This window comes from Panthera pardus, unplaced genomic scaffold (genome assembly GCF_024362965.1).
Source record: "Panthera pardus isolate Hobbes unplaced genomic scaffold, ASM2436296v1 HiC_scaffold_6, whole genome shotgun sequence".
NCBI classification, from domain to species: Eukaryota; Metazoa; Chordata; class Mammalia; order Carnivora; family Felidae; genus Panthera; species Panthera pardus.
This window is the reverse complement of record NW_026526991.1, coordinates 50,602,863-50,625,231: the sequence shown is the minus strand read 5'-3', so window position 1 is coordinate 50,625,231 and position 22,369 is coordinate 50,602,863. Positions and strand designations below refer to the sequence as shown.

The following is a 22,369-nucleotide window of genomic DNA, read 5'->3' as shown; positions in this document are numbered from 1 at the left end:
AATAGACGTGAGTTACACAGCCCATCAATGCCAGGGCTGATGTCTGTGGTCAACGACCTCTAGGATCAACCAGTCTTCTTTACTTTAAACATCCCTCAATAAAGACCTTAACACTGACTTTATCAAGTTGATGGTCACACATGCAGGATAGTCCTGACGCTTGTATATTTCTATAGACATAAAGCTAAAATAAAGAAAGCACTAGGTACAAATGCCATGAATATCCCAACTTCTTAAGTCTCCTTTTTCAAAAAGTATATTCCCCTCCTAACGTTTCCACCAGAATACCTTCCACTTGCCAGATTATCCGGTTTCTATATGTTCCATTTAACGTATTTTTAAAAATCTGATGTAAAGTTTTCCTAGTTGGAGGAAATAATCACTTTCCATTAAGTTAAACAGCCTCAATCCATTTTTTTTTTAATTTTTTTAATGTTTATTTAGTTTTGAGAGACAGAGACAGAGCACCAGCAGGGGAGGGGCAGAGAAAGAGAGGCAGACACAGAATCCGAAGCAGGCTCCAGGCTCTGAGCTGTCAGCACAGAGCCCGACGCGGAGCTCGAACCCATAAACCTCGAGATCATGACCTGAGCCGAAGTCAGACGCTCAACCGCCTGAGCCACCCAGGCACCCCCCTCTTTTTTTTTAATGTTTATTAAATCCATTTTAAGTTAAAATATCGGACAGAGAAATAGAAAAACTCCATTTTGTGGTCTTGCAGGTCACTTAGCTACAGCTGGAGCTTGAAAAATTGGTTTCTGGTCATTGTTGCTGAGGCAGAGAGCCCGTTATTTCTTTTCAGGTGGGACTGGCTGGAGATACTCAGCAACGTGAAAAACTCTCAAATGTGTCTGTCATTCTGAGTCCTTAACGAGTTGGACATGTTAAGATGACAATAAGAATTTGTCACTTAGCCATAACGACTCTTTCTAGACAACCAGGTATTTGTAGGTTTATTGGCAAGATAGCTTAAATTGCAGATGTATTTTTAGCCTGCAGCATTTTTATAATAACAGAGTTGCAGAATTCTTTGCAATCAAGGAGAAGAAATAAGGATTTATTAAAGCCGACATGGACTTCTGGGATTTTGCACTCCTTACTGCACACAAAGAGGGGGATCATGGGGACCCAACTCCTAAAATTTGTAAGGAGAGCATTTCCGTTTCCCGATTCCATTTAGAATTCACCGGCCCCTCTTCCACTGCAGACCTGCTGTTTAGTCTGCATCTGAAAATTAAACCCAGAGCTTCGGCTCTCACATTAAATACTAAACGTTCCTCCAGCACACGCCCTCACCCGCGTCTGTGTGCTAAGATCTATGATTAGACTCTTAAGACGTTTAAAATTCCATCAAGCATTACAGGATAAGGCTGGATATTGGGCTGTCTTCTTCCTCCTTTTGAATCAATTAGCGGAAGTAAACCCAAAGGTAAATGCCACATGCGGAATGGAGATAAGTGCAAACTCTATTTCTGGGTTTTAGGGGGGTGTTTTTGCAAGCTTAACGAAAGCAATGAAAGAGTTACATTTATTAAATTCCTCTTTTTTCCCCCCCTGAACGAAAGAAAAACTAAGGCAAAATGAGTGCAATTTTCCAGGAGTCATAATAAAAATACAGTCCTCCAACTCTGCCCACTTTCCTTTCCCTCTCTTCAATTTTCTGCCCAAAAGACTCGCGTGTTTCGCCCCGATGTGGTGCCGCCTCCGTTGTCTCTGTAAAGCAGCCGCGTGAGTGGCTGGGAGCTGTTTAGTGTTCAGAGGTCTTAGTGGCCGGTGCTCGTAAAAATGTCACCGTGCACTTCCACTTTGAAAAGTCCTCTTATCCTGCCTTCCCCCAGCCCCCTCCCGACAGTTAGCCTCCTTGACCAGACGGCTGCTGGTTTGCCTTCCCACCTTGTGGACTGGCCTAAGGAGACGTGCGGAACTCTTGGCTCTCGGATTTCAGTCTCCCTATTGCCTCAAAGCTACTCTTGGGGGGGCCTACACCAGCTCAAAGGTCCTTTGGCCATGTGTTGCAAGCATGAAGTAATTTAAATAAGTATCTCGAGGTGCAAGCTATTGTCTGTCCTAAGTGGCGGTGTCTTCTAAGCCACCCGAGAAGGTTGAATCTCAGTGGTCCCCACCAACTACTCTCCTATGGAAATAAGAGTCTTTGGGGACGTCAGAGCCAGCTGCTGCTTCCCTCCGTCACCCGTTTCCGTCCGCACTTGGCACCACAGAAGGGCCCGTGTGAAGTCTAGTCAGCTGCGACACTTGGGGCAGCAGAGGGTGGGTGTTCCAAGTTCATCTTTTTTTTCCCGACAGGGAAGATTTTTCTTCTCCTAATTACACCCGTACTTTTGCCATGGCAAACCACACATGTAGCGAAAAGTCAAATCACTGCAAAGGTGAGAACTGAGGTCTGCAGAGGTGAGGAGTGCCGCACACCATCATCCTCTTGGTAGCCCTGCTGTCCTTTGGAGGGTGGCCAGTCAGGGCCATGCCAAGAAGAGAGAACTCTCCACCTACTAGACATGTGAGAAAACCATCATGCGGAGCATGTGAGAGCCACATCACTTCCAGAAGTTCGCGGAGTGAGTCTCCCACTCTCTGACCCTCTAGTTATATACCCAGTACTAACTGACAGCCACCAGTAGAAGAATTTCAAGGTCAGCGGAAAGACACATTAATAAAACGACTCTCCGTGTTGTGTTAAGAACGGTTAAGTAAAGGAAACAATATGAGGGACCATCATTTTCAGCTGAGTTGTGTCTCAGGGATTTAAATAAACCACTCACATATCGGGAGCTTCAAGAGCTCAAATCAAGCAAAGTTTCTGGGAATGTTTTGAAAAGCTGATCACATTCCATCTACTACAAGGTCTTTGTAAGTTCATGGCCTGAAAAGTCTATTTCCTTCCGGATCTGACAGTACTGTGGGTTCCAGATGATATAGAAAAATCGAGCAGTTAGAAATGGAATAATTACAGCTAAATCCAGGAGGTTTTCCAGCTTGACGGAGTTCTAGTAATTTGTTAACCAGAAGAAGAGGGAATAAAATCTACCTGCCAGCTTTTATGCTGTGGTCTGTTTCAGAGTGGTACTCTTAAGTTCACACCTCATGTCATCATGAGAAGTGAGTCATTTGGGGACGGATGAGGAGTGTATCTGCCTAACAACTTAGTGACTTTCTGGAATTTAAATATTAAGTGAAAAGACAAGGTCATAGGGCAGCCGAACCTTGGCTTGTCTCCCTTTCGGCTGTCCATGGCTTTGATCACGCTACATCCTCCTTTGTGGCCAGGGCTCCGTAGAGAATCTCAGGGTCATGGCCTGTTGCCTATCAAGAGGTATAAACCTGCCGCTTAAATATGTGAAGCCCTCAGTCTGGGGGTTGGGAGCAGGGGAGGTAGCTTCATACGCTCCACATTTCCCACATAACCCGAAGCAGACTAAACAAAACCGGTGTGAAATCTCATGACTTGATGCTGCTGCGGTTATATTTTTTAAGCTGTAATCCATTCATTTGTAGGTGTGTTTATTCCCAGGATTTACAGCTTTCTCGGTCTTTGGGGGAAGAGAATGTTTGAAACCTTTCGCAAAGGGTTTGCAGTGAGCAGTGATCTGTGATTAAAGCCCAGGATGGAGAGAGAGAGAGAGAGAGAGAACACGTGCACGCACACATGCATTCATGTGAGTGTGTGAGTGCCCGTTGGTGTGGGCTTTTTTTCCTCCCGTTTGCTGCTCTTACGCAAAAGCGTCACACATGGTAGCATTTAGGAGCTCCTTCACAGCTGAAGTGTTTCAAACACTAATGAATGGAAGTTTGGTCATATAACGCAGACAAGCTTTAAGGCACGCTTTACTGAATGGTGCACTGTAGTGACCTGGGAAAGGAAGAGGGGTATAAATTGTGTCAGTTAGCCACCCAGACAAAATGAAGCCATGTGGAAAATCAAATCTATTAAAGTATGAAGACTGTTATAAGCTGTTCTAAGCTGGCCATTCTTAAAGGGGCTCTGTTTGCTGCCGGAGTAAATGTTTATCTCTTCTCCCAGATCTTTTTCACATGCCGTCTTAGGAGACAATGTGCAGTATTTGATAAAAAATCATCCTCTCACTAACGACGCTTTTATCAGAAATGTTTATTGTCTCCGCTTTACCACCCATGTCCCGAAAGGTACTTGCACGTTTGTTAAATAAGCAAAGGGAAAGAGAACCGTGTGCGGCTTAAGCCAGCTTGCAGAAACTCCCAACAAATTCCAGAGCCATAGGGAATCAGAAAAAAAGAAAGGAGGAGGAAGAATTAGATTTATATGGAGAGGAGGTCCTGCAAAAACACACATATTAGATTTTCTCTGCTTGGCCGGCCCACCATTAAGTGTTCGGTTGATGTGGACTTAGTATTGACATTCAGCAGTCATGCCAAACTTTGGTCATTGTCTTAAAATGTGCTTTAATAAATACAAGAATGAGGAACTCGATTTGGAGAGGAAGTTAGTAGTCAGCTCTTGCAACCCTTCTCCAAGCTCGTTTCTGTGCTCACACTGCCTCTGCCCCGTGGCGGCGGTGGCGTCCTGGTCACACACAGGTTCTGGCGCCCGTCTGCCCCGCCCAATTCCCGGCCCTACTCCCTCCGTAGCTTTGGGTACATCGCTTTCCATGCCTTGACTTTTTTGTCTATAAAACGGGGACAATAACAAACAATCCCCGAGAGCCTCTAGTAAGCCTTGTGGACGTATCAGCTATTACTGCCAGTATCTGAAGGACAGGTTCATTTGAGTCTTAAGAAAGGGTTTCCCTTGACTTGGGTTTTTTTCTTACTTGTGCACCGGGTTTGTAAAACTGATGACCGGCACGCTGTCGGGAAAAATTTATCCATTTCTTTTTTACTCTGATTGGTGAGTGAGCTTACATTGGCCTGACATTCTCTGGACTGCACACAATTGAATTTGCTGACCAGCCGCCATGATGTCAAGCCTTAAGTCAACAGGGGCTAAATGACTCTGCTCTGGGAAAAAACAACACCTTGATTCCTCAATTACAGTTTAAGAAGCCCTGGGAATGAGGGCTTGCCAAGCGTCCGCATCCTCTTTTGCAGCCAGCAGAACGTGCTGTGGAGACAGGTCGTCTCTGAACCGTTGGCAAAGAAGAGCCCACACTAATGGTTGTGCCCTTTGTGTGTTCCAGGAGGAGACTGAAGAGACATCCTCACAAGAGTCTGCAGAAGAGGATTAGGGGGCGCCAACATTCGATTTCTACCTCAGCAGCAGTTGGATCTTTTGAAGGGAGAAGACACTGCAGTGACCACTTTCTCTATTCCCATGGTCTTTCCACTTTCATCTGGGGGGGTGGGGGGGTGGGGGGAAGGGGGTGGGGTGGGAGCAGGGTGGGGGGCGGGCGGGGAGAAATCACATAACCTTCAAAAGGACTATATTAATCACCTTCACAGTCCCAGGTTTAGTGAAAAACTGCTGTAAACACAGGGGACACAGTTTAACAATGCAACTTTTAATTACTGTTTTCTTTTTTTCTTAACCTACTAATAGTTTGTTGAACTGATAAGCAGGAGCGGGTGGGTGAGAAAAACTCCGAATCGGGTTTAGTCGAGCATGCACTGCACATAGACCAGAGAGCGTCACGCTCCTGACGTGGGGCGCTCCCCACCCCGGGAAAGGCGCAGTGTTCAACACTGTGTACCGCTCGGCCACCGCCCGACCCGCTCGCCGTAGTGAAGCTTCTGTTTAGAACACCAAAGATAGGACTAGATACTACTTCTCTCTTTTTCGTATAATCTTGTAGACACTTACTTGATGGTATTTTAACTTGTAGTTCCAAACGAGACGAAATGCTGATGTATCCTTTCATCCAGCTAACAAACCAGAAAAAAAAGGTTATGTTCCTGTCTCAAAAAGGGAAGTCAGCAAACAGATATTGCCAACGCCTCTATTTATGGATCTCACACATATCAGCGGGAGTGATACATTTACCCACGGCGCTCGCTTTCAGGAAAACGCCCATCCGTATAGAACCTACTTCCTACAGAGCCAAATGCCACTGAGCAATAAATCACACTTGTTAGCTTCAAAGCATTTAAGGAACCTAGACAAGTCAAATTATCCTCTTTGTCATTTACTGCAAAGGTACAACAGAGTAACATACGATGAACCCGCCCGAATGACGATGGGGTGGGAGGAGCGAGATATAAATTTCTTCTGCTGTAGTTATAGGACAGTTGAAAAGACAAAACAAGCAGTCCCTCTCTGTCTCTCTGTCTCTCTGTCTCTCTCCATTATGTATCCGTTTCCGTGAAAGACCTAAATACCACTTACCTCAAATTAAGCGTACGTATTACTTCAAGTAATACGTTTTGACATAGGATGGTTGACTGAGGTGCTTTACTTCGGCTTCAGCCCACCGTCTCTTCATTCAAACTGCACTTTTAGCCAGAGATGCAATAATATATCCCCACTACTCAATACTACCTCTGAATGTTACAATTAATTTACAGTCTAGTACTTATTACATGCTGCTATACACAAGCAATGCAAGAAGAAAAAATAACCTAATGGGTAGGTGATGCTAATCATCTGTGGTTCTTTTTGTACACTTCATTACAGTTAAAGAAGCAGTCTCCTTACTGTGTTTTCAGCATGGCTATGTATTTTTCTATTTTTTTTTAATTAAAATTTTACAAATACTTGTTTCAGCTTCTCTGCTAGATTTCTACATGAACTTGAATTTTTTTTTTTTTTTAACCAAGTCGCTCCTAGGTTCTTAAGGATCATTTTCCTCAATCACACTACACGCCACACAAAATTTGACTGTAACATTTGAATCTTACCCTCCACGTTTGTACCTCAAATGAATTGTTTAAGGAAATGGACTAATTGACTTGCAAAGACCTACCTCCAGACTTCAAAAGGAAGGAACTTGTGACTTGCAGCATCCATGTGTGTCAGGGTTTGATGTTGTTCAAACCGCAGCGATCCCGAGTCCAAACTATTTTTGTAAAAGATGTTTGATAGAAAGGAACACATTTTTACATACTTTTGGCAAAGAAAGAAAGAAAATAAAGCCAACCTTCAAAGAAACTTGAAGCTTTGTAGGTGTGATGCGACAAGCCCAGCTTTTGCATGATGCAATCAAAAATCTATGTTTTTTTCAGATTGGTTTGAATATGAGAAAATGCTTGACAGATATTTTCATGTATTTTACACAAATGTGATTTTTGTAATATGTCTCCACCAGATTTATTTTAAACGCTTCTTATGTAGAGTTTTTTATTGCTTTCTCTCCTAGTGAGTGTGCTGACTTTTTAACATGGTATTATCAACTGGGCCAGGAGGTAGTTTCTCATGATGGCTTGTGTCAGTCTGGCTTTTAGTACTGAAGCCAAATGAAACTCAAAACCATCTCTCTTACAGCCACTTCGGGGAGGTCATTTCAGAGGCCACACACCTCTCGGAGACTGGCAGATGGCTCACTGTTGTGAATCACCAAAGGAGCTACGGAGAGAATTAAAACTCAACCTTACTGTTAACTGTGCATTAAATAAGCAAATAAGCAGTGGCTCCTAAAAATAAAAGTCCCATCCCGTATCTTTGGTTGGGCCTTTCGAAACCTCATTGGCCAGCTCGTAAAACTAAAGCAAGTTGCTCATGTTGGCCAAACTCGGAGCACCGAGCGATTTCCATCTCTGATGAAGTTACTCTTTTATTTCCTATACGTTGTACAATCAAAACACACGACTACCTCTTAAGCCCCAGTATACCTCATTTTTCATACTGAAAAAAAAAAAAAGCTTGTGGCCAATGGAACAGTAAGAACATCATAAAATTTTTATATATATAGTTTATTTTTGTGGGAGATAAATTTTATAGGACTGTTCTTTGCTGTTGTTGGTCTCGGCTAAGTAAGACTGGACATTTAACTTTTCTACCATTTCTGCAAGTTAGGTATGTTTGCAGGAGAAAAGTATCAAGACGTTTAACTGCAGTTGACTTTCTCCCTGTTCCTCTGAGCGTCTTCTAACTTGATTCTTTGTTCTTCATGTAGAGTTGCTGTCTATGATTGTACTTTGAATCGCTTGCTTGTTGAAAATATTTCTCTAGTGGATTATCACTGTCTGTTCTACACAATAAACATAACAGCCTCTGTGATCCCCATGTGTTTTGATTCCTACGCTTTGTCATAACTCCATTAAATGAGTAATAAAGTTTGGTCAAAACAGGTCATGGAGAGAGCCATTCACAAGTCATTTTGTCGCACCCCCTGCATATTGTGGGCCCACACCTCTACGTACCCTGACCTAACGGTTTAAAGTACTGTGCTGCTTAAATCAACTGCCCTAGATTCGCCTTTCACGGTCTGGCATTTAATCCTACAAAGATGACCTTAGAATTAATGTAAAGGAAGATTAGGCTGTAGGTTAAAACTGGAGAATCTCTCCTGAAGGCTGGCGTCTACGAGGTTGGTAAGGGAAGTGGGTGATGATATCCTCGGTATCTTTCAAGTAACGGTTGCAGAGCGTGCCAAAAGTTGTTGGGTGAAGAGAGTAAGACGTGAAAAGACACCGAGTGTCTCTGGATAGGAGTCTCTTACTTTATAAGAACCAGAAGCAGGGTCAGAATTATTCCACCAAGTTCAAGATCCCCTTTACATCTCAATTGCTGATTATGAATACATCCAGGAGTGTTCCAAGGCTAAAATCTTCTGGTTTATGCTGTCACCACTGTCACTAAAACCCTTCCTTTAGATTCTTTGGAAGGACTTACCCTTAAACATCTCCTGTTGGGGAATTTATTGTCAAATTTATGACTTGACTCCTTCTTTCGTTTATTTTCGCAGCCAGTATTCTCTGAGTGCCTACTTTGTGCTAAGCCCCAGACCAAGAGACCTTCAAAAGATCATCTTCCTTAGAGAAAACTATGCAGGTAGAGAAATACAGGCAGCATATGAAAAGAACCAAACACATTGCTTAGGCAACAAATGGCCAGAATTTGGAGGAGGCAAAGCCATTTCCCTGCTAGAGTGGATCATTAGTTCAGCCTATTAATAGACCAAATGTATTTAATATAACCCATATTTAGTCTCTTCATTTTTATTAACATACAAAAGCACATAAGAAGAAATTACTTCTGGAAAATGAAAACAAAGAAACCAACAGAGAATCTTTGGCTTGGAAAAGAAAGAATAAGACGAGGCATGTTATGTCCAGAATAGAATAAGGAGATGAATACCATAAACTTTTTACCATATTGTAGAGTCAATACTCACTAAACGATCTCTGAATCAGGTTTCCCTATTCATTTTAGAAAAATTAAACTATTGCTTACACGCAATAAGCATTACACTTATGAAAATTATTATGTGAAGAAACATTTTAGGTTTAAACCTAAGTTCAAGGAGTGTGTCCAAAAAAAATCAGCCAATGCATTCAAATAACAGTGGAGTCCCTAGTATGTGCTAGATATTGTTTGGGATAATAAAGGTAGAGGACATTTCATCCCTGCCCCGTCAAGAGCCACAACTTTTCATGAGGGACTTGGACCCAACGGGGAGCTGTGTAAATAGAACGTTCCCGAGTTACCCTGCAGGTGGTTGGAGGCATCCTGAACCCCCTGCTAATAACAGGGATGAATTGCTGGCCGTCTCACAAGAGGGCTGTTGCATCACCAACAGAGAGGGATCCTGTGCGATACCGACAATGAGTCTCAGCCAGCGTAGCATTCCATATGTGTGCGGGGAGGGGAAGTGTTGTTCAGCAGGGTTAGGTACTCGACTCTTGGATGAATTCAGGAATGGTAAGTGGTTTAGAAGTATGGGAAGTAATAAAAACAAATAAGGGGCGCCTGAGTGGCTCAGTCAGTCAAGTGTCTGACTCGATTTTGGCTCAGGTCACAATCTCATGGTGTGTGAGTTCAAGCCTCAAGTATGGGATTCTCTCTCACCCTCTCTCTCTCTGCCCCTCCCCCACTTGCGTGCGTGTGCGCGCACTCTCTCGCTCTCTCTCTCAAAAAAAAATAAACTTAAAAAAATAACAACTGAAGAATGAATGACAGTGCCATCAGTGTGGCAGAATGCAGACCCATACTACAGATTAGTGAATGAGACTTCAGAAAAGTGAAACAATAGGAAGCTCAAGAGTGGAGAAGAGGGCAAAATGGGCTTGCTTCTCATCAAGCTTTATTTCCATAAGATGACTTTTTATTGAACAAGACTAGTTCTTAGAGTCAGGTAGGGTCCTCCTTGAGCAGTTACTCCTCAGATCTAGGAAATCTGGCCTACAGGGGGAAGAGAAGTTGAAAAGAACCAAAATCACTTGTGAAATATGGAATGCAGCTGGGTAACATCCAGAGAGTCAAAAGGTAGCAACAGAGGTCTACACCCGTAGTCTGAGTTTAGCCATCTGTGAAACTTGGCAGTCTGTGCTCGGCCTGAAGTAGGTGGGAAATGGCTGTGGATGTGACCCTCTGCCTGGCTCTCTGCTCCTCTATCCTCAGACTTTTCATTCAGGAGGCCACCCCTGCCAAGCCAGCCATGGGAGGGGTCTGCCCTACTCTTATACCAAGGCCCCGGGTACAGCCAATGGGAAAATGCTTCAGGTCAGTAGCCCCCCCCGGTGTACCCAGTTTACAATAGTTGGGTTCTTCTCTTCTGCCTCTGAGCCTGATTCACAACCTTAAGAACACACCCCCACCCCATTCATGCAGGGCTAGGCCCTTGCCTTCCTCCCCGCAGCCCTCCCAAGGCCCTCATCCTTTGTCTGTACATCGCTCAACCCTGGGGCTGACCTCTTGTGACCTGCTCGTCCCATGCCCTCCTCTCCTCTCATCTGATTACGTGCTTTCTCGCTTTTGGACTTCACCTGGTTTGTGGCTGCCCTGATCCTAGTTTAAGCATACATTCTCAGAAATGTAGGATAACATTTGAAAATGCTCCTTTGCCAGAACCTAGATGGTGGGTGCCTGCTTTGGGAGAGACTTGCTGGGGTGGGGTGGGGGTGCGGAGGAATGGTGGATGCAGGTCTCACCCCGTCATCTGCTGCCCCAGAGAAACAGCAGGAAAGAGAAGCACTGGAAAGCGCGGCCACAACTTTCCCCTGAATACTCGAGATCTCAGAAGCTTCAGTGTCCTCTCAAGCCATGTTACCAATTGGTTCTTGCTTTTGCTGGGCATGTCAGGCACGTCTTAGAGGAATCTTAGGAAGAGGAGTTGCCATTTAAGCCGTGACACTCCAAGACAGGCAGTTAATTTCAGTTAATATTGAGACTCAGGTCACTCAGTCGCCTTTCAAAAGTGTCTGATGACTGATGTCCAGGGACACTGGACAAGGTATCCCACTGCACTGTAGACACAAAAGGTGTGAGCTCTGGAACTAGACCGCCTAGGTTTGAATCCTGGCTCTGCCACTAACTAGCTGGGGGACCTTGCACAAATCACGTAACCATGCTGGGATCCGTTTTTTCATTTTTTTAAGTTTTTATTTTAATTGTATTATTTACTTCGAGAGAGAGAGGGGTGGGGGGGTGGGCAGAGAGAGAGAGAGAGAGAAAATCCGAAGCAGGCTCCGTGCTGTCAACACAGAGCCTGATGCAGGGCTCGATCCTACAAACCGTGACCTGAACTGAAATCAAAAGTCGGACGCTTAACCAACTGAGCTGCCCGGGCAACCCATTTTCATTTTTAAGTAAAAATAATAACCTCTATCTAAAAGCGTTGTTAAGAGGATTAAATAAGTCAGTGCATATGAAATGATTAAAAGCACTTGGCATATAGGAGATGCTACACAGTGTTGGCTCTCATTTTGGCTATTATTTTGGCAGGGTGGGCTTAAAGCTATCATTTTTTCCCCTTATTTGATCTTTGGCACACAAGGGTATCCTACAGATCGTGGGCAAAAACATATCAGGGTTTTCAAACCCCATTTTGGTTGTTGGGAAATCATTAATCTATATGCAGCCTCCTTTTTCCCATTGCGGTTTGCACTCTGCTTGATGTCAGTGGAATTGCTAACCAAAGAGCCATCCCCCCCCCCAAATCAGCAAATTGCAAGTTGCGTCCATTACAGTGATGGTCTTAGGGGACCCTGAGGCCCCACAGCTTCAGTTGTCTAAGGGGATGCTCACTTTCTGCATCCATTTCAGCCAAGCTCTCAACCCTGGGTGCTCCAGGTTCTTGTCTTCGGTCTTGGTTGAAAGTATCACAGTGTTGGGGCACTGATCTTCTCGGTGGTCTCCCTCCTCCTGGTGCATAGCATCCAGCTCCTGTTACTCCTTCAGATTCCAGCTGCTAGCTGTGCCCACCTCAAAGAGCTGACCTAGATGCACCTCTGCAGCCAGCCTTTGCACCTCGCGTTCCTGCTAGCGTTCTTTAAGCTGCCTCATTGGCTTCTTCTGCCCTGTCCTCTTCCCCTGAACTGTGCAGCTCCTCAGATCTCCCTAAGCTAAATCTAAAGAGACTGGCTGGCCTCTTTGGCCCGGGAATAACGTTACTTTCTGGAGTACTGGAAGAGAAAAGGAGAGTAAACAAGGAGGCAGAGTGCTCCTGTTGTAGATTTCCTCTGATGACCAATCAGAACTGGGATGGGCGGAGGGGGCTCATGCCCATATCCACCTGCACCCGCCATCTCCTGGAAGCTCCTGCATTGGAGATGAATGGCTGTGTTAGCCGGGACTCCTTCAGCTGGAAGGAATATAACCCAAGTTCAAAACGGCTTAAGCCAAAAACAAAATAATAGCCGATATAACCAAGAAGTCCAGGATACTGGATCTTTGGTGTCATTTGATCTAGGGACCCGAAGAATGCGGCCAGGAGTCTGATTTTGTGTGGTCCTCAGTTCGGCTTTTCTTTCGTTCGTACCTTGTCAGGTAGGCTCTCCTCTAGCACTGGCAAAATAGCTGCTGGAAGTGGCAGACCCACATCCCGTTGGCCCAACAACCTCTACAGAAAGACAATAGCGTTTGGTTTTGTTTCCCAGTATTTCCAGAAAAACCTCGGGGCTGAATACTTTGGGGGTGACTTGGATCATAGGCCGATCAGTGTCGCCAGGGGAAAGAAAACGCCCGTCGGCCAGATGTGGGTCACATATCTGCCCCCGTAGCCGGTCCAGAAGGGGAACCTCTGTCAGGTGGATGGCAGGGGGAGGGGAGCCCACCCTGCGGGAGACACGAAATGAGCTATGCCCCAAAGAAAAATCCAAGTGCACTTCCAGACGGGAAAATGGGAAGGAAGGACACAATAGCAGCCTGCTACGAAGGTCCACGCAGCAGGGCGCACTGAATAAGCGCGAAAGGGAGGTGAGATCAGTGTGAACAAAGCCCCACGGAGTCTCATACTTGATCATCCACGTGAATGGAAGCCCAGTCCCCTGAGAGGTGCCGACCTGGCGGGGGACTTCATGGGACAAGAAAGCAACCCTGTTTTAAGGCACCGAGCTGTTGTTGGTTTTCACCAGCGCACAATTTAGCCCATCGTGACTGAAACAAGGACGACAATTCTCTTTGCAGAGCCTCATTTTTCACTTAACAAAAAAACACTTTTACAAATTTCTTTTTTTTTTTCATCACCATGCTGGGTGATATACCAGGTATTAGCATATCCCTGTAATGTCCTATCGCTGCTCAGTATAAACCTTCTCTTGGGGGCACATCCCGAACCTACTTAATTCTAGCTTCCCAGACTCCCATGTGATTTAGCAAAGTTGGCTTTCCAGGGGATCACCGTCATTACAGCGCGCTCAGTCTCCAAGGCTCCATCCCCATCAACCAGGGTCCTTCCGTTCCATTGCAGAGCATCTGAACCCCGCTACTTGTCCCCGTTTATCAATCCAAGAATCTGCTTCGGGAGAATATGAGCGCAAACAGATTTAAGGGATTATTCAAATTGCGGCAAGCAAGCTGCCTGTAGGACCCAGAACATTCTTCGGGGCCTCCAGAGTCTAAAGTCCCATTCCCTTATCTTTAGTTTAGTCACCAAGTCTGTAGGCTCAACCAAGTTCCCTGTGGCCTTGTGCTCTTAAATCAGGCACGCGGCAGGCTGATATATGGCCATTATTTATTACAATGGGATACATTTAGCCATAAAACAATTATGTTCAGCCTAATCCCCAGCCAATTTAGTACTGTCATGGAAAATAAAACCTACGATTCAACCAGCTAATGAAAATGTGAAACTTTCACAAATCCGCAGTTACATTGTACTGCCTGTGCAATGATGACGGACGTCATCTTTACAAAACCAAGATTTCCAAATGCCTCTTGAATGTGGCTGTTCTCTCTCCGTTTCCATCGTCACTGCTGCAAGCCAAGCCACCACCACCCTCGGGTGCTCCGACCGGGTAATCTCACCCCATTGAATTCTTTCTCTATCCACAGCAAATGAGGTCTTTCTGAAAACACAAATGTAGTGCTATCAGAGAAAATTCAAAATCTCTTCGAAGGCTGGAATAGGGGAGCTTGGTCTGGCTCCTGCTTCCTTCTCCAACCTGAGCTCTTACCAACCTTCCTCACTCCTTGCTGGCACTTTCTCACAGGCTCTAGCACCCTCTGCCTAGAATGCTTTCCCTTGTCCTGCCCCCCCTCCCCCCCCCCCCACACCCTAGCAAAGCTCCTCCTCGTTCTTCCAGTCTCAGTTTGAAATGTTTTTCTAGGATACCTTCTCTCCCTGTCTCACTGCCTGTATTCTCACCTCCACACAGCCAGGGGCCTCCGGTGTATATTCTCTTGGAACACTCCAGGCTTCTCCCTTCCAGCAATGACTGCGTTGATCTTTGTGTAATACACAGCTGGTTCGACGTGAGGACTGCCTTGCCACCTTTGTGTCCCCCGCACCTGGCGCAGTAGCTGACCGCAGTAGCCCCCCCAAAAGTGCTTGAATGAATAAGCCATGCTCAGGAACCACTGGGCTGAGCAGATCGATTCTCCCTGACAGCTCTTCACATGGCCTTTTTCCCCAGACCTCTCCAGTCCTCTGGCACCCCACTGACCTTCACTCAGGCCTCCCTTGTCCCCCCGACCCAGGGCGCTGCACCCCAAACCTTTCCCTGCTGCCTCGCCATCACTCCCTCAACACACCCAATAGAACCTTTCCTCTGCTCCATTTCCGTAGATTCAACTTTCTACGCGCATGCTCGTTTTGAAGAACCAACTGATAAAAAAAACAAAAACAAAAACAAATTAACCACAGATGCTACACAAACATCCAGTGCAGTGTCGCAGATACAGGAGGCACCTGAAGCAAACAGCGGTTGCTTCAAATTGTTCAACATCGGGGCGCCTGGGTGGCTCAGTCGGTTAAGCGTCCAACTTCAGCTCAGGTCACGATCTCACGGTCCGTGAGTTCGAGCCCCGCGTTGGGCTTTGGGCTGATGGCTCAGAGCCTGGAGCCTGCTTCCGATTCTGTGTCTCCCTCTCTCTCTGTCCCTCCCCCATTCATGCTCTGTCTCTCTCTGTCTCAAAAATAAACATTAAAAAAAAAAAAACTTTAAAAAAAATTGCTCAACATCAATTTTCCTTTCCTTTGCCAGCAGTGCACCAGACCTTCCATTTGGCTTAGGTACAGGCACATGGCCCAACGTACATCCATGAGATTTGATGTTAGCACTTTTCTGGGACCAACTAGGAAAGTGGACCTTTCCCACTCTGGCAGGACTAAAGCCCGTAGGATGCACGCCTGTAACTTCTGAGGGAAGAGTAGTAAGGAGGAAGGCATTACCATCCATCCACGAAGCCAGCATGGAGGAAAGTGGAGACATGATCTGGAGACAGACCAAGTGTTGAAGACAGTACTTGCCCCACTGGATCGTGCCTGAAGGCTCATAAAGTTTTTTCTTCTCTTGAAGTGTGTCAGAGTTGGGTTTTTCTCACTTGCACCCGGAAAAATCGTGACCACGCCATAGAGTATGAAGAGATGAATGAACATAGTGAAGGCAGAACTGACCTCTGAAGGCCTTATTCCAGTCTTCGTTCTCTAAGGTCCCAGAGAGAGACCTTGGGCGAAGCTCTGAGTTTCAGTTTCCTAACGCACAGACTGAGTGGAGTGGTTGGATCAATCTTTAATATTCCTTCTAGGTTTAAAATTCTAAGGTTCTGCGATACCAAGATGTCCACAAAGAATAACACAAAGGAATTAGTTCCAAGTGAACAGAATGTGGAATAAGAACCCACACGGGAAATAGTACTGGATTGGGGGAAGCCTTCCTGGCTCTCCCACATCTCAGGTGTGCACCACTTCCTGTTATTTTTCCAGGTGAGAGAAACAAGGAACTTTCTGGACTGATAGAAGAACCTACTGGAGATTGAAGCCAGCAAACAGCAAAATAGCAATCCCAGGGGATCCTGGGTGGCTCAATCGGTTGAGTGTCTGACTCTTGGTTTTGGCTCAGGTCATGATCTCACAGTTCATGAGTTTGAGCCCTGCATCGGGCTCTGCACTGACAGCGCAGAGCCTGCTTGAGACTCTCTCTTTCTCTCTCTCTCTCACTCTCTCTCTCTCTGCCCTTGCCCCGCTTGTGCACGCTGTCTCTCTCACTCTCTCTCTCCCTCAAAATAAATAAACGTAAAACAATCACAATCCCAGAGTCCATAGAGTTTCATGAGAGTGACTGTCTGCTTCACAGTTGCTGGAGATGACATATATATGCATATATATACATATATATATTACTTTAAATTGAATATACCTGGGATCCATGATTTTTCTTAAATTTCAGATAATATAAAAATGCAATCAGTCAGAATTAAGCACAAATAATAATCATTATTATAATAACGATTATAATTCTAGCCAAAGACTAGTATGCAAAGAAGAGCTAGTAAAGAAAGCAAATAAAGGGATGCCTGGGTGGCCCTGATTTCAGCTCAGGTCATGATTTCACAGTTTGTGAGATCAAGCCCCGAGTCAGGCTCTGTGCTGATAGTGCAGAAGCTGCTTGGGATTCTCTCTCTCCCTCTCTCTCTGCCCTTCCCCCCTCATATTCTCTGTCTCTCTCTCTCTCTCTCTCTTAAAAATAAATAAACACTAAAAAAATTTAAGTGAATGAAATATAATGTATTTTCACACTTGGTTAAATGAAAGATAAGGTGGCTGTTGTTCTGGTCATGATGGATAACATGATAAAGGTCTGTGGCCAACCCTGTCTCAACTTCTAACTCTATGTGTCTCTGGACCACCATTCTAATCAAAGATACATTCTGTCTAAGAGAAGTACGTTTCTTATAGAAGAAACAACCGCCATTTAAAAACAGACATTAAGATGGAGAACAGGGGCGCCTGGGTGGCTCAGTCAGTTGAGCTTCCGACTTCGGCTCAGGTCACGATCTCACTGTCTGTGAGTTTGAGCCCCGCGTTGGGCTCCGTGCTGACAGCTCAGAGCCTGGAGCCTGCTTCGGATTCTGTGTCTCCCTCTCTCTCTAACCCTCCCCCGCTCATGCTCTGTCTCTCTCTGTCTCAAAAATAAAATCAAACATTAAAAAAAAATTAAAAAAAAAAAGATGGAGAACAAACTGAGGGTTGCTGGAGGGGTTGTGGGGGGGGGATGGGCTAAATGGGTAAGGGGCATTAAGGAATGTACTGAAATCATTGCTTCACTATATACTAACTAATTTGGATGTAAATTTTAAAAAATAAAAAAAAATCAAAATCAAAAAAAATTTTAAAAAATCAAAAAAATCAAAAATCAACAAATCAGAATAAAAAAATAATAAAATAAAATACAAACATACATTAAGGCAGAGTCTACTCTTACATCTCAATGAAAAATTTCCCACAATTATTGTTAATAGCATCCTGACTTGTCCATTTGCTTTTAGAGTCACATATATTGAAAATCTACCATCACACATAAAGCACATAAGCCAAGTCGAATAATTTTCTTTCTTCCTGCTGTTCGTTTGCATGTTCAGAAGGTGCTTCCAAAAAATTTTACCCTTTCATTTGTTATTCCTTAGCCTACCCCATAACTTGCACTAAAAAGTGAAATCTTGCCCGACTTGGCACTAATCACAGAATGAACCACACCTCCTTCAACAATCATCTTTCAACTAGTCTTAGCTTCAAGTTTTTTAAACCACCCTCAAAGTTCTCTTTTAACTTTTTCGTATCATTTGTGAGGGCATTCAGTGCACATTAGCTCTGGTCTGATGAAGAGCAATAGAAAAAGCATGAAGTCACGACGATGCTTCTAGGGTACCTCATGACCCAGCTGAGTGGGTGGGGAATGGGCGGGGGGAGGGGGCTGCCTTGAAAACATTTCCCTTCACGTAATCCAGAACCTGACCTCACGAGTGATGAGGCAAGTTCAGTTTTCAAAGTGGTCTTTGCTAACTATTATTCAAAGGCTCTGAAGAAACAGAAAAATAGAACTTTTCCTCACCTGTTTGTCAAGCCAGAAAGAAGAGGCTAGATAGCATGAGGAGCAAACCATTTTGAAAGTATTTTACTTCCTTCTTTCACAGGACTATAAATGCCGTGATGCATCCTCAATTTACTTAAGAAATTGCCGGAGAAAAAGAGTTTGGGAAATATTCTTTTCCTACCAGGCACAGGAAATAGGCACAGCCTTCTCTTTATCTCTTTTTCCTTTGACTTTGGGATCTAAGCCAATATTTTTAACTCATTAGCCTTTGGCTTAGCAATTGCTAAGCACAGCTGTGCAGTTGTTTTGGTTGTTATTTTTGACATGTACTCAGAATATGCAGACTACAGTGAAACTGTATACAGTGACTATATACTTGCTTTCATTTATTCATTTGTGCATTCATTCGTTCGACTATTCATTCATGCCACGAGTGTTTGCTGAACCCCTACTCTGTACCAGGGTTCCACGCCATGTCCTAGAGCCAGCAAGGCAAACAGTTCAGCTTCTGCACCCAGGGAGCGACAGGGCCAGCAGAGGAGTTGAAAAACAAACGGCAGTGACAATGCTGTATACGAAGTGCAATGTCAGAGGGACGTTCCAGAAGCTTCCGGAGGTGAAGGATATTCCCATTCAGGTTGTGTCGTGCTCGAGAAAGGCTCCTGCAGGGAGGGCACATCTAAGTTGAAGACCGAGAGCTGGGAAGGAGTTTGTCCAAGCAACAAGGGAAAAGGGAAGGAGAGGGGAGCTCCCAACACATCCATAGCACAGTCGAAACACCAGAAGCATCTAAACAAACAAACAAACAAACAAAAATGGTGCTAAAATGTTTTGTTTTGTTTTTTTAAACGACTATCAGTGTTAAATTTCAGCTCTGACTGAAAGAATGAATGACTGAAGAATGATTTGCAGCGGTGACTGGCTCAGTGTGTTCCTGAACGACTGATGGATGGCGGCACAGCAGAAATTCCAGGCCCAGACAGGAGGAAGCAGATCAGAGCTGAGGCCCAAAAATGACTCTGTCAGAAGTCATTTCATGTTGTGAAAATCTCATAAATTTCCCAAAACAAAGGTCACTTACACTCCAGATGAACAGACTGAAAGAGAAATGTGGAGTGGAGAGAAGAGTGGCGGGAAAAGAAGCAGATGACACTGACAGATGTTTCCAGAAGAGCTTACACACGATTTTCCCTTCACTTTCTACAGTTCCTGTTGCAACAGATCCCGTTGGCAGGCGTGTGTGTGATTCTACAAGGATTTCCTAGGAAATAAAAACTTTATTTGAAAACTATTTGTGTGACGCTTTTTTTTTCTTGCATTTTAAGGACGTGAGGAGGCATATCAAATTTATATCTTCGTTATGAGGATTGATAAGCAGAATTTATTCAACTGAGTTTAGGTTACTAAGTATTTATATTTTTGGACTGAGGGTTTTGTTCTATTTCGAGGTTAACTCCAGATGTTTTCAATCCGTACAAAATGACAACAGATATGTAATACATTCTCCAATAATCCATCTTGAATCTTAGCACCACGCCTGGCATGTAATAAGTGCTCAATAAATTTTAGCTATTATTATTGTTGATATGACATATTTATAGTAAATAAACACAAAATGCTTTCTAAGACATATACACTTTAAAAAAAGGTAAACAGTTCAAGCACACGGTGGAAAAAAGCAAATAGTTCGCAAAAACGTGTGGGAAACAACAGCGACTTTGCCTGCTCCCACTCCTGTTCGGCCATCCATCCCTCAGATGCGGCTCAGTGCCTTGAACCCCATTGGTTGTGTCTGCAGGTGGTTGCCTCATATTTCTCAATTATAGGCTTTGTATCTCTTATTGATGAACCAATGTGAGGCATGATCCATTGACTTCTTTCCATGGCAGGTGAGGGTCTAGATCTCATGCATCATTGACTTCTGTCTTCACGCAACAAATAATTACTGAACACCTCTTGTGCCGAGCATTAGCGAGGGGCTGAGGATGCCACTGTGGATAAAACCGACAGAGCTCCTTGCCTTGGGGATTTGGCATTCTGGTGGGGAAGAGAGAAGTTAGATAAACAAGTGCAAGATATAGTATGTCAGGTGGTTACAAGTTCGATGGAGAAGAATTGAATAGGGAGGGAGAATCCAGAGCGTTGGATGGAGGGGCTGCGGTTCCAACAGGTGGACCAGGGAAGGCCTCGCCGAGAAGTTCATTATTTGAACAGACTCTGACCTTGGGAGATTTTCTTATCTTTTCCTTGATACTCTTCTTCACCTTCATTTTCTCTCTTCTATCTTTTGGAGTACCCACTGGTCAGACGTTGATCCTGCTGGTTTAATCCTTTACACTGGTAGGGTTTTCTTTTTTTCTTTTTTTTTTTTTAATTTTTTTTTAAGTTTATTTATTTTTGACAGACACAGAGTGCGAGCATGAGCTGGGGAGGGGCAGAGAGAGAGGGAGACACAGAATCCGAAGCAGGCTCCAGGCTCCGAGCTGTCAGCATAGAGCCGACACGGGGCTCGAACTCACGAACTGTGAGATCATGACCTGGGCCGAAGTCGGACGCTGAACCGACTGAGCCACCCAGGCGTCCCTGGTAGGGTTTTCTTTTATATATTTTTTCTGTCTTTACCATTTTGTTCTGTTTTATAGGAAATTTTCTTGATTTTTACTTTTTAATGCTTTATACATCAGGTATGTGAAAGTTATTCTTTTCTGAGATTCTTAAGGTCTCCTGGGAAGCTACCTCTGACTTTTTGGCTCAGTACAGAACCAAGGCTATTGATATTTAAGTCCAAAGAAATGGATGGCAGTCAGTCAGCTGACCGAAAATATCTCTCTGTTTCAACCCCAAGCCTAATACCACTCTCTACCCTGCCTGGCATTCCAGAATTCTTAGTCCTTCTAGGATTCTTCTGCGGAAATCTGATTTCTTTTGTTTCTGTTTCTCTCTGTGTAGAGTCGAAAAGGTAGCTTTCCTTGCTCTGCTAAGTTTGCTAAATCTGTATTCCAGAAATGTGTAGAAATCTCTTATCTGCTACTGACTCCAATTCCATTCTTTTGTCCTCATGGATCTCTACCTTTTATATGATTTTACTAAGATTCTAATGGAACCTAGAGAAGACAAGGAAATTAGTATGTTGGTTAATCTACCATCTATACCTGAACATCCATGCACAATTTTTAAAAGCATTTATTGATTGTTATACTTTCCATCATATATATATGTATTTATATATATACATTTTCCATATATTTATCTCATTTATTACACATGCGTATATGTGAGTATGTATATATATATGTAGTGTATGTATGTGTGTGATTATATATGAGTGTATATGTGAGTGTATATGTGTGAGTATATATATTTGTGTAAATATATGAGTGTGTGTGTGTGTGTGTGTGTGTGAGAGAGAGAGAGTGTATAATCTTTTTTCCATCATCCCACTCTTTTGGAGTTAAGATATGTAAACTCAAGAAATATCATCAATCTCAAAGACATAAAGTTCTTCACATTATGTCTCAAGATGAGGGGGCTTAGCCTATTTTAGAAACTGGAAGAATAGATAGCTTCATTTTGGGAAGAGAGAAATAATCACAGAAGACACTGCAGAGAAACCTTAAAAAATGAGTTTAGATCCTGAAGGGTCATGCAAGTAAGGTTAGGAAGACTGAAGTTTGTTTTATGATCTACGGAGAAGCACTGAATGAGTTGAACAGAGAATGATGTAATCAGACTTCTATTTTAGAAAAATCACCGACTAGAGCGGAAAGAAGTCAGTAGGGGGTAAAATACATAAGGATCAATCCGAGGCTATCACAGCAATGCAAGCAAAAGATAACGGTGGCCTGAACAGAGACAGCGGCAGCCGAGATTGGCGAGTGGACCAATGTGAGAGATATTTGGGAAGTAGAACTGATGAGTCTGATGTTTATTAGAAATCGGGGTGGACATAGGAAGAGGAGTCCGGGATAATTCCCGGTTCTGGGACAGAACTTGGCAGGCTAGTGCCAAGAAGGAGAAGCAGGTGAAGAAGGAA

General features: G+C 44.0%; 1 protein-coding gene across 2 annotated transcripts in view; it reads left to right on the top strand.

Annotated features, from left to right (window-relative positions):
* Positions 1–5,321, top strand: part of HMGA2 (high mobility group AT-hook 2) — a 137,389-nt gene extending 132,068 nt beyond the window's left edge. For both annotated transcript variants that reach the window (XM_019455015.2, XM_019455016.2), the window contains one exon: positions 5,169–5,321. In XM_019455015.2, coding sequence (XP_019310560.1) covers positions 5,169–5,216 — 48 coding nt within the window. In that variant the 3' untranslated portion in view covers positions 5,217–5,321. The remainder of the gene's footprint in view (positions 1–5,168) is intronic.
* Positions 5,322–22,369: the final 17,048 nt, after the last annotated feature.